The 12,839-nt window shown below is 36.6% G+C and overlaps 1 protein-coding gene across 3 annotated transcripts in view; it reads left to right on the top strand.

Annotated features, from left to right (window-relative positions):
- Positions 1 to 12,839, top strand: part of EPS8 (epidermal growth factor receptor pathway substrate 8) — a 178,272-nt gene that overhangs the window by 125,647 nt on the left and 39,786 nt on the right. For all 3 annotated transcript variants that reach the window (XM_032159718.2, XM_032159719.2, XM_032159720.2), the window contains exons 9-12: positions 7,767 to 7,840; positions 9,116 to 9,242; positions 11,574 to 11,662; positions 12,002 to 12,076. In XM_032159718.2, the coding sequence (XP_032015609.1) occupies positions 7,767 to 7,840; positions 9,116 to 9,242; positions 11,574 to 11,662; positions 12,002 to 12,076 (365 nt within the window). The remainder of the gene's footprint in view (positions 1 to 7,766; positions 7,841 to 9,115; positions 9,243 to 11,573; positions 11,663 to 12,001; positions 12,077 to 12,839) is intronic.

Here is a 12,839-nt window from a genome sequence, read left to right as displayed (position 1 = left end):
TGAAATGAAGTGAGAAGGGAAGTTTAGAGAAAAAAGAATAAAAAGAAATGAACAAAGCCTCAAAGAAATTTGGGACTATGTGAAAAGACCAAACCTACGTCTGATTGGTGTACCTGAAAATGACGGGGAGAATGGAACCAAGTTGGAAAACACTCTGCAAGATATTATCCAGGAGAACTTCCCCAATCTAGCAAGGCAGGCCAACATTCAGATTCAGGAAATACAGAGAACGCCACAAAGATACTCCTTGAGAAGAGCAACCCCAAGACACATAATTGTCAGATTCACCAAAGTTGAAATGAAGGAAAAAATGTTAAGGGCAGCCAGAGAGAAAGGTCGGGTTACCCACAAAGGGAAGCCCATCAGACTAACAGCTGATCTCTCAGCAGAAACTCTACAAGCCAGAAGAGAGTGGGGGCCGATATTCAACATTCTTAAAGAAAAGAATTTTCAACCCAGAATTTCATATCCAGCCAAACTAAGCTTCATAAGTGAAGGAGAAATAAAATACTTTACAGACAAGCAAACACTGAGTGATTTTGTCACCACCAGTCCTGCCCTAAAAGAGCTCCTGAAGGAAGCACTAAACATGGAAAGGAACAACCGGTACCAGCCACTGCAAAAACATGCCAAATTGTAAAGACCATCAAGGCTAAGAAAAAACCGCATCAACTAATGAGCAAAATAACCAACTAACATCATAATGACAGGATCAGATTCACACATAACAATATTAACTTTAAATGTAAATGGGCTAAATGCTCCAATTAAAAGACACAGACTGGCAAACTGGATAAGGAGTCAGGACCCATCAGTGTGCTGTATTCAGGAAACCCATCTCATGTGCAGAGACACACATAGACTCAGAATAAAGGGATGGAGGAAGATCTATCAAGCAAATGGAAAACAAAAAAAGGCAGGGGTTGCAATCCTAGTCTCTGATAAAATAGACTTTAAACCAGCAAAGATCAAAAGAGACAAAGAAGGCCATTACATAATGGTAAAGGGATCAATTTAACAAGAAGAGCTAACTATCCTAAATATATATGCACCCAACACAGGAGAACCCAGATTCATAAAGCAAGTCCTGAGTGACCTACAAAGGGACTTAAACTCCCACACAATAATAATGGGAGATTTTAACACCGCACTGTCAACATTAGACAGATCAACGAGACAGAAAGTTAACAAGGATGTCCAGGAATTGAACTCAGCTCTACGCAAAGTGGACCTAATAGACACCTACAGAACTCTCCACCCCAAATCAACAGAATATACATTTTTTTCAGCACCACACCACACCTATTCCAAAATTGACCACATAGTTGGAAGTAAAGCTCTCCTCAGCAAATGTAAAAGAACAGAAATTATAACAAACTGTCTGTCAGACCACAGTGCAATCAAACTAGAACTCAGGATTAAGAAACTCACTCAAAACCGCTCAACTACATGGAAACTGAACAACCTGCTCCTGAATGACTATTGGGTACATAATGAAATGAAGGCAGAAATAAAGATGTTCTTTGAAACCAACGAGAACAAAGACACAACATACCAGAATCTCTGGGACACGTTCAAAGCAGTGTGTAGAGGGAAATTTATAGCACTAAATGCCCACAAGAGAAAGCAGGAAAGATCCAAAATTGACACCCTAACATCACAATTAAAAGAACTAGAAAAGCAAGAGCAAACACATTCAAAATCTACCAGAAGGCTAGAAATAACTAAAATCAGAGCAGAACTGAAGGAAATAGAGACACAAAAAACCCTTCAAAAAATTAATGAATCCAGGAGCTGGTTTTTTGAAAAGATCAACAAAATTGATAGACCGCTAGCAAGACTAATAAAGAAGAAAAGAGAGAAGAATCAAATAGATGCAACAAAAAATGAAAAAGGGGATATCACCACCGATCCCACAGAAATACAATCTACCATCAGAGAATACTACAAACACCTCTATGCAAATAAACTAGAAAATCTAGAAGAAATGGATAAATTCCTCGACAAATACACCCTCCCAAGACTAAACCAGGAAGAAATTGAATCTCTGAATAGACCAATAACAGGTTCTGAAATTGTGGCAATAATCAATAGCTTACCAACCAAAAAGAGTCCAGGACCTGATGGATTCACAGCCGAATTCTACCAGAGGTACAAGGAGGAACTGGTACCATTCCTTCTGAAACTATTCCAATCGATAGAAAAAGAGGGAATCCTCCCTGACACCATGATCAAGTGGGCTTCATCCCTGGGATGCAAGGCTGGTTCAACATATGCAAATCAATAAATGTAGTCCAGCATATAAACAGAACCAAAGACAAAAACCACATGATTATCCCAATAGATGCAGAAAAGGCCTTTGACAAAATTCAACAACCCTCCATGCTAAAAACTCTCAATAAATTAGGTATTGATGGGACGTATCTCAAAATAATAAGAGCTATCTACGACAAACCCACAGCCAATATCATACTGAATGGGCAAAAACTGGAAGCATTCCCTCTGAAAACTGGCACAAGACAGGGATGCCCTCTCTCACCACTCCTATTCAACATAGTGCTAGAAGTTCTGGCCAGGGCAATCAGGCAGGAGAAGGAAATAAAGGGTATTCAATTAGGAAAAGAGGAAGTCAAATAGTCCCTGTTTGCAAATGACATGATTGTATATCTAGAAAACCCCATTGTCTCAGCCCAAAATCTCCTTAAGCTGATTAGCAACTTCAGCAAAGTCTCAGGATACAAAATCAATGTACAAAAATCACAAGCATTCTTGTACACCAATCACAGACAAACAGAGAGCCAAATCATGAGTGAACTCCCATTCACAATGGCTTCAAAGAGAATAAAATACCTAGGAATCCAACTTACAAGGGATGTGAAGGACCTCTTCAAGGAGAACTACAAACCACTGCTCAATGAAATAAAAGAGGATACAAACAAATGGAAGAACATTACATGCTCATGGGTTGGAAGAATCAATATCGTGAAAATGGCCATACTGCCCAAGTTAATTTATAGATTCAATGCCATCCCCATCAAGCTACCAATGACTTTCTTCACAGAATTGGAAAAAACTACTTTAAAGTTCATATGGAACCAAAAAAGAGCCCGCATCGCCAAGTCAATCCTAAGCCAAAAGAACAAAGCTGGAGGCATCATGCTACCTGACTTCAAACTATACTACAAGGCTACAGTAACCAAAACAGCATGGTACTGGTACCACAACAGAGACATAGATCAATGGAACAGTACAGAGTCCTCAGAAATGATGCCGCATATCTACAACTATCTGATCTTTGACAAACCTGACAAAAACAAGAAATGGGGAAAGGATTCCCTATTTAATAAATAGTGCTGGGAAAACTGGCTAGCCATATATAGAAAGCTGCAACTGGATCCCTTCCTTACACCTTATACAAAAATTAATTCAAGATGCATTAAAGACTTAAATGTTAGACCTAAAACCATTAAAATTCTACCAGAAAACCTAGGCAATACCATTCAGGACATAGGCGTGGGCAAGGACTTCATGTCTAAAACACCAAAAGCAATGGCAACAAAAGCCAAAATTGACAAATGGGATCTCATTAAACTAAAGAGCTTCTGCACAGCAAAAGAAACTACCATCAGAGCGAACAGGCAACCTATAGAATGGGAGAAAATTTTTGCAACCTACTCATCTGACAAAGGGCTAATATCCAGAATCTACAATGAACTCAAACAAATTTACAAGAAAAAAACAAACAACCCCATCAAAAAGTGGGCAAAGGACATGAACAGACACTTCTCAAAAGAAGACATTTATGCAGCCAAAAAACACATGAAGAAATGCTCATCATCACTGGCCATCAGAGAAATGCAAATCAAAACCACAGTAAGATACCATCTCACACCAGTTAGAATGGCCATCATTAAAAAATCAGGAAACAACAGGTGCTGGAGAAGATGTGGAGAAATAGGAACACTTTTACACTGTTGGTGGGACTGTAAACTAGTTCAACCATTGTGGAAGTCAGTGTGGCGATTCCTCAGGGATCTAGAACTAGAAATACCATTTGACCCAGCCATCCCATTACTGGGTATATACCCAAAGGACTATAAATCATGCTGCTATAAAGACACATGCACACGTATGTTTATTGCAGCACTATTCACAATAGCAAAGAGTTGGAACCAACCCAAATGTCCAACAACAATAGACTGGATTAAGAAAATGTGGCACATATACACCATGGAATACTATGCAGCCATAAAAAATGATGAGTTCATGTCCTTTGTAGGGACATGGATGAAACTGGAAAACATCATTCTCCGTAAATTATTGCAAGGACAAAAAACCAAACACCACATGTTCTCACTCATAGGTGGGAATTGAACAATGAGAACTCATGGACACAGGAAGGGGAACATCACACTCTGGGGACTGTTGTGGGGTTAGAGGAGGGGGGAGGGACAGTATTAGGAGATATACCTAATGCTAAATGACGAGTTAATTGGTACAGGTAATCAACATGGCACATGGATACATATGTAACAAACCTGCACATTGTGCACATGTACCCTAAAACCTAAAATATAATAATAAAAAAAAAAGAAAGTTAAGCCTTGAATTGTGTTAAGATTATTATCTGTAAGAGCTTAGACCCACCATTTAATAAATACAGTATTAGGGTTAGAGTCTTTTTTTTTTTTTTAATGCTAAGAGGAAGTTTCACTTGATTTACAATTAAAAAGATGGCAACAAAATATGTACAGGTTTTTTTTAAAGATTGCACTTAACATTATTTCCATTTTTATTATTTAACTACAGTCCCTCTTTGGACAAGTTTGTCATATTCATGGAAAGGTTGTCAGGACAGTGGTTGGCTGCTGGCAGTGGAGAAGGGTAAAAGGTATCCATCATACGACTGTACTTGTCAAGTGGGCTCTATGAGCGTGGCATCATTCACCTTGGCATTCTGTTTAAAAACAATTGTAGCATAGTACTTAGTGTTACTTTTTATATGTTAGAATATTTTACTAGAATCTGAAATGTTTATAATTTAAAAATGCCTTAAAATATGTTTGGTCTAGTCTTCATTTTAAGGACGAATAAATTGTGATTCAGCAGGCTCGAATCTGATGAACTCTAGAGCCTCATTCTTTTGCCTCTACTCCAGTGGGACTTCTTAACTTTCTTATTCTTTATCCAGTTAATATTATTCACACAGGGTATCTGGAACTATAGTTAAACGATATAACTCATTTCCAAAAATGAGTCACCTCGGACTCTACTTTGGATGTGCAGGGTAAAAGTTGAAGCAAGACCTGATCTGTCTACCTGTGTGGTCTTGGGAAGTTATCTCTCTGTACTTCAGCCTCATCTCTGAAATGGGTTGCTGTGAATCTGAAAGTAAATAATGTTTATGATAGTACCTACTGCAGAATAGTAAGCATAATTTGTGATTCGCATTTTGCCAAATTGAGTTCATTTTGTTTCTGAATTGTTTTCTATTTTGTTTAGGTTTCTTGTATTCTTAAAGGTTTTTTCAGAGGTTGAAATGTAAGCCGTGCTACCAAAGATATGAAAAATAGAATTCTTTGATGCATTCATTTAAAAAAAATTAATTAACAGAGCTGTGTAGTTTAATTTTTTAACAGTTTCTATTTTCATAAATTATGTAAATTTGTATTGATCTGATTGTATTTAGAATGTGTTTAAAAGACAGTAATTTATTGTATTCTGTACTTTTTGTGTACTTGTGGTGTTTTTGTTGTTACTGTTTGGATGAAGAGGGTCTGAAGTAGAAGAAGGATAAGACAAGTTTACAGACATTCTGAACAAACCTGTAAAAATATATGTTGAACCTAATATATATTATATATATTATGTATATTATATGTTGAACCATATATATATACATATATATATACACACACACATATATATATATATATATATATTTTTTTTTTTTTTTTTTTGAGATGGAGTCTCACTCTGTCACCCAGGCTGGAGTGCAGTGGTGCGATCTCAGCTCACTGCAACCTCTGCCTTCTGGGTTCAAGCGATTCTCCTGCCTCAGCCTCCCGAGTAGCTGGGATTACAGGCACGTGCCACCGTACCTGGCTAATTTTGTATTTTTAGTAGAGACGGGGTTTCACCGTGTTAGCCAGGATTGTCTTGATCTCCTGACCTCGTGATCCTCTTGCCTCAGCCTCCAAAAGTGCTGGAATTACAGGCATGAGCCACCATGCCCTGCTGAACCTAATATAATTTATAACAAAGAGAGAATTTATCCCTAGGGGTTTCTGAGCTTTCATTAAATTTTATCTGAAATATTTTCTGCAGTGTCATCTGTTTAAACTAAGTGAGATAAGGCTTTCAGAACTTCTAATTTACCACTAGACTAAACAGAAGACTTATTATATCAGGTTTGGCCTGGATCCAGTCCAGTTTTTAGTTGGAAAGCCCCTCAAAAGGAATGTCTTTTTGGTTCCTCTGGATGCTCTGGCTGACTCAGGCTGAACTGCTCCTCCTTCGAATCCCTGAGGTATATCTACCCCGACTTCCAAAGGTGATCTCTGTGGAATAGCGCCAGTGGCACTAGGGTTCCTAGTCGTGTTTCAGACCTGACAGAGCCCAAGAAATACCATATCTCCCCCTCACTGTGCCCTCCAAATGATATTTTTTGGGGTCTCTGTAGAGTTCCTAATAGCTGTTTCAACCTCAACTTAGTACTTTCTGTGGTAGTCCACTACAGCCAAGGTAGCAGCTATCTATATGTAAAATAGTAGCTAACTGGCAAGATTTCATAGACAGAAATTTTAATTATCTTAAAGTAGTTAACAGCCACTAATTAAGTTTCATAAGACACGGTGATTTTTTTTTTTTTTTTTTGGCAAGTGTTCCAGTTACAGGTAAAGTTAGTGTCAAGGAAGAATAGCAATACAAAGTTTCCAATATTTTTTGCAGTTCTCTGTATTGAACATCATGAGTCATGATGATGTATCATGAGTTGTATTTCCATTTGTGGTGTTACGTTTCTGTTGTTCCATCCATATATTTTTAAATTTATTCTACCACGAAATATCTGTAACAACTCTGTGTTTACAGGTAGTATTAACTGACTCATAGCAGGAAGGAGTTCATGATAATAACTTCATGATTAACATCATGCTCTAGCCAACTGAGCAACCTTAATATCTTGAATGTTCTTAAGACATTTATTTTTTAATGTGAAAATTTCTGCTTTTAAAGCATGTAGCTTAAAATTAATGAGCCCAACATTGTGGGTTTTAAGCTTACTTACACTAGAATTTTAAGAAGCACTCTGCTGTCAGAACTCCCAAAGCTTTATTGTAGTCACAGTGTTGGAATGTATAAAAATTATAGCTCTGTTGCATTAGAACTTAGTTGACCACCTTTTGAGAAGTAAAAGCTTAACTGCTGGTTTATATTTCTGGCTTGTGTAGGAATTAAAGGGTGCTAAGTTAAGGTTGGTTCTACAGGTAACTAACTCAGGGAAGAGAGAGACTAGAGGGGATATTACAAGGTAAATAAACATCATAAAGGTGAGAGGACCAATACTTAAGCTTTGCTCAACTGCTCCTGTTAGTGTTGACAAGGATGCATTTCATGGCTGATGAGCACAGTTTTGACTTGTGTATCCAGTGGAGGTGTTCCTTTTGCAAATGGTCCTCCTTTTTAACTAATTTTTATGTTTTAATTGTCTGTATTGGTATTGTGGGAGTAAGAGATTGAAAGACTTCTGATTGTCTTTTCTATAGTTGAGAAACCAAGGCAGTATCATGAGCAGGAAGAAACGCCTGAGATGATGGCAGCCCGCATTGACAGAGATGTGGTAAGTACAGGAGTCGCCTTTAGATCACTGGCTTTTTTTTAAAAGGAAAAAGAAAACTTCATAAGAAAATGAAGCTGATTTAAATAAAGATATTTTATGGAAACTATGTTTTCTGTTTCCTGTGATGGCTATGCCCTTTGAGTTATTTTTTCCTTAACTGTTTTTGCCTTTATGCCAATATTTAGTTAGTAGACTTGGGCTATGATAAAAGAATCAGCATATTAGCTAGTTTACATTGGAACTTAGGCTGAATTATTAGATTTCAGGAATGGTACAATTTTAATTTTATTATAGTTTATAATTCATAATTGAAATATCTTTTTAATATGTCTTCTTGGCATTTATTAACAATGTATTTTAGAATACCTAAAAGATAAAAGTGGCATTTTTAAAGGATAGATTTGTAAATCGTAATGCTTTTATAAAAGATAATGCTACATTTGTTTTCATTTCTTTGTAGTGATTTACAGAATGAGAATGCTGTAAATGCTTTATTATAGCATTCTCATTCTATAAATGAGATATAGAATATGGTGTTAATATATCACTTTTTATACTATATACATGTTACCAGCTTATTGAGAAACAAATACTGAAAGGAATTTGAAATTTGTAATTCAATTTTTACATCACACTATTACATGTTATACTTAAAAGTTTAACCCCAATTTCTAGTCTTAAATTAGAAGAATGTCAAGTTTCACACATACTGGAGAAAGGCAACTAAGACTCTAATATATAAGATAATCAAATTCATTCCAGTGATCTCTGAAAGCATGGTGCATTATTAATTCTGTTATGTCACCTGGAAACTCTTATTAATGCTTAGTGTCATAGACTAGCTATTAGGTTATCACAACAATCTGTATACCTTTAATTCCATGAAATAATATTGTCAGTGCTTTATTGGGACATTTATCAGTAAAGCAAAAATGTCAGTGCTTTTCTAACAAAACCTATTTTAGAATTTTCCTCCTAACTGTGTGGGAGAACACTAAGAAAATTAGAGTAATTGAAAATAATAATCTGAGCAGATATTGTGAATGCTTCCTTGATGACATTGAAAATAGAGCAAAAGTAAGCTAAAGAAAAATGTAAATGTCAGAATATGGCTACAGGTATATTTAGTTTGATTCTTGTAATTAGTAATAAACTTGAAATTGGCATGTGGGCTGTTTCTTTCTCTAAAAAAACCTTTCTATTATTTACTAACAGTGTACAGCTAAGGTAAAAATAGTTCTGTTTTATATTTTATTCTGTAATTTCTAATTTCAGCAAATTTTAAACCACATTTTGGATGACATTGAATTTTTTATCACAAAACTCCAAAAAGCAGCAGAAGCATTTTCTGAACTTTCTAAAAGGAAGAAAAACAAGAAAGGTAAAAGGAAAGGACCAGGAGGTAAGTTGGATTTTCTCAATCTTCTAATGACTGGTTAGAACTCCGGTACTGGCTGGGCGCGGTGGCTCACACCTGTAATCCCAGCACTTTGGGAGGCTGAGGCAGGTGTATCATCTAAGGTCAGGAGTTCGAGATTAGCCTGACCAATGTGATGAAACCCCGTCTCTACTAAAAATACAAAAATTAGTCGGGCATGATGGCATGTGCCTGTAATCCCAGCTACTTGGGAGGCTGAGACAGGAGAATTGCTTGAACCTAGGAGGCGGAGGTTGCAGCGAGCTGAGATCACACCATTGCACTCCAGCCTGGGCAACAAGAGTGAAACTCCGTGTCAAAAAAAAAAAAGAACTCTGGTACTAGGCAGAGTGTTGACCCTCATGAACTGCTTAGCGAAACTTCATTGATTGTGGACTAGGGTTCCTCTTCTAGTTTTGGGGTAGCACGTGAGATTTAGGCAAAGAGTAAGGTGAACTCAGGGAAGAGTCCATTTTGATTATAAGTCAGCTATAGTGAAGAAAGATCCTGGAATGTTTTACTTAAATCACAGAGACTGAGATTCAGGCAGTGACCATCTCTCTGTAGTTTTCATTAGTTATTGTAAAATTAAGTATCTGTTAAAGAAAGACATAGCTCTATTCTTCTTGTAGTTGGATTTATTCTGTTGTAAACTAGAACCATATTATTTGTTAAATAAAAGGGGTGGGCCGGGCGCGGTGGCTCACGCTTGTAATCCCAGCACTTTGGGAGGCTGAGGTGGGCGGATCATGAGGTCAGGAGATCAAGACCACGGTGAAACCCTGTCTCTACTAAAAATAAAAAAAAAAAATTAGCCGGGCGCGGTGGCGGGCGCCTGTAGTCCTAGCTACTCAGGAGGCTGAGGCAGGAGAATGGCGTGAACCCGGGAGGCGGAGCTTGCAGTGAGCTGAGATCAAGCCATTGCACTCCAGCCTGGGTGACAGAGCAAGATTCCGTCTCAAAAAAAAAAAAAAAAGGGTGACTTACTAAAATATTTAAAAGTTTCAACAGATTTGAATTTTTTATCACAAAACTTTAAACGGTACATTCAGGTCACATACAAAGTCACATACAGACAATTTTGAAGTATGCTGCAGTTCAGCTATTTAAAATGGCCTCAGCTATATAAAATTAAAATTATGGAAGTAATGTTTATACTTCCTCTGACAAAATGGTAGAGATTGAAAGATATAAAATAGTAAATAAATATCCCTTTCATTACAGATAACTTCCAAATCTTTCTTTAGCACATATTTATATAATAAGCATGTGATCTTTGGCTTTATCTTCTACATGTGAATACATGGATGTGCCTCCTCTCCACATATTCTGAAATTAAGTACTATTACTTCCTGGTATCTTAAACCACTTACTCTTTTTGAAATTCTCTGTGAAAGGTATACTATCCTCTTGATCACCCAGATTCAAAACCACAGATTCTTCTATGACTTCATTCTCTAGCTTATAGCCAACATCAATTTTATCTTCTCAACATCTCCTGTATCTAGTTATTTCCCTTTTCATTTTCATATCTAGTTCAAGCTACTATCATTTTTTTTACCCTGCTTTCTAAGCAGTCTTTAAGCCTCTACTTTTTCATGCTGTGAGAACAATCTTCTTAAAGCTCTGAGTCACTTCATTCTTCTGCTGTAAAGCACGCTAGTTCCATGTTCTATTGATTTAAGTACAACTGTTAACCCTGGAAATCAAGGCTATCCACAATCTAACCTTGATCTACCCTTCCATTCTCATGTTTCTCTGCTTTTGTTTGGTGTTTCGTATACATGCAATTCCCCCTTTCCTTATTTTTGCTTGTGCTGTTTTTATCCAACCATGATGTTTTTCCCACCACATCGCCCTGGACCAAACTTTTTCAAATCCCATCTTATAAGCTACTTTCTCCATCTAATACCTTTTAAGTATCCATTTCCTTATCTCCGACCCAGGTAAGTCTCTTCTCATAATGATTGGTACTTCTCTTGTTATTTATCTGATTCATGTATTTTATTAGCTTTTAAGGCCCTTAAGAGCAGGGCTTGTCACTTACTCACTTGCACAATGTCTGCCATAGAGAAAGGCTACAATGTATGTTTATGGAATTAAATGAGTAATTTGTAGTGCCTAAGGATAGAGCAATCCATTTTGAAATTTGTATCTGCTCAGTTTGTTACATTCAGACTATGAGATGTAGCACAGTAACTAGGTAGCATGTCTGATGAGATCTTCAAACTTTACAGACATAAATGTGGTTTCTGTTTTTCCATTTAATAAATTTTCTTGGATTTTGCTCTGATCTCCTCTCGCTTATTTCATTAGAGGGTGTTTTAACGCTGCGGGCAAAACCTCCACCACCTGATGAATTTCTTGACTGTTTGCAAAAGTTTAAACATGGATTTAACCTTCTGGTAAGTGAAATTTATGTCTATAGAATTAGAAGAAATAAATGGAAAAGATGAAAGTGTAGTCAGGACGTTTCTGTTTTAATTAAGAAATAAAATTGTTTTTATAGATTTTATGGGGGTATGTATGTTTTGATTTGCCTTCAATTAAAACAGAAAATTTTAAAACATATATATCTAAGAGACTTGATTGAAAAACAATGACTTCTATTCTCTATCCGTGCTAAAGAATATATTAAAACTGAAACTGGTGGTAAAGACCGCCCCCTCTGAGTCTATTTGGACCTTTCTGAGTGTCTGTCTTTGCTTGATAGTAATCTGTTTTCTGTTTTCTTCATGTTGCAGGCCAAACTGAAGTCTCATATTCAGAATCCTAGTGCTGCAGATTTGGTTCACTTTTTGTTTACTCCATTAAATATGGTGAGATTTTATTAGTTTAAGAAAGAATCGTTCTTAGTATATTTTTTAACCCCAAGTGTCTGTCTGGATTATCTAGACTGCTTTTCTTCATTACCTTGCATGGGTACTATTTCTTTGCCATTTGTGTAAACATCAAGAATGGAAAAATTGAGAATTTAAAAGAACCTTATAAATCATCTAGTTTAAGCACCTTATTTTATAGTTGAGGAAACTGGTATCTCTGACAGTGCTAGGGATATGAAAAGAAATAAAGATTTATTAGATACCAGTATTTCAATGTATACTAGTATATAATATCCAGCGCCTTGAATAATGTAGATGTTTTTCTCATTCTCACAAAATAATCATGAGAAGTCTAGTTCTTGATGGATGGTTTGCTCCATGAAGTCATTCAGAGACCCATGTTCTTTTTATCGAGGTGTTCCTTCATCTCTTGAACTGTCGCTGACTTGTTTATTCATTTATGCACTTATCCTACAAATACAAATTGAGAGCCTCCTATGTGCTTGGCTTTATAGTAGCCCATCAGGAACAAAACAGACAAAATTCTTACCTTATTAGAACTTATATTGTAGCATAGAGGGGTAGCCAATAACCTAAATAAATGTCTGCGTAATACAGCAGTCAAAAAATCATATGCTATGCAAAAAAATAGAGGAGTGATGGAAAACTGGGAGTTCCCTAGGGGGATGCACGCATGTGTGTATGTGTGTGGGAAACAGAGTGTTGCACTTTTTGAGTAGGGTTGGCTAATGGAAACCTC

This window comes from Hylobates moloch, unplaced genomic scaffold (assembly GCF_009828535.3).
Source record: "Hylobates moloch isolate HMO894 unplaced genomic scaffold, HMol_V3 SCAFFOLD_8, whole genome shotgun sequence".
In the NCBI taxonomy this organism is placed as follows: Eukaryota; Metazoa; Chordata; class Mammalia; order Primates; family Hylobatidae; genus Hylobates; species Hylobates moloch.
This window is presented reverse-complemented; position numbering and strand designations above follow the sequence as displayed.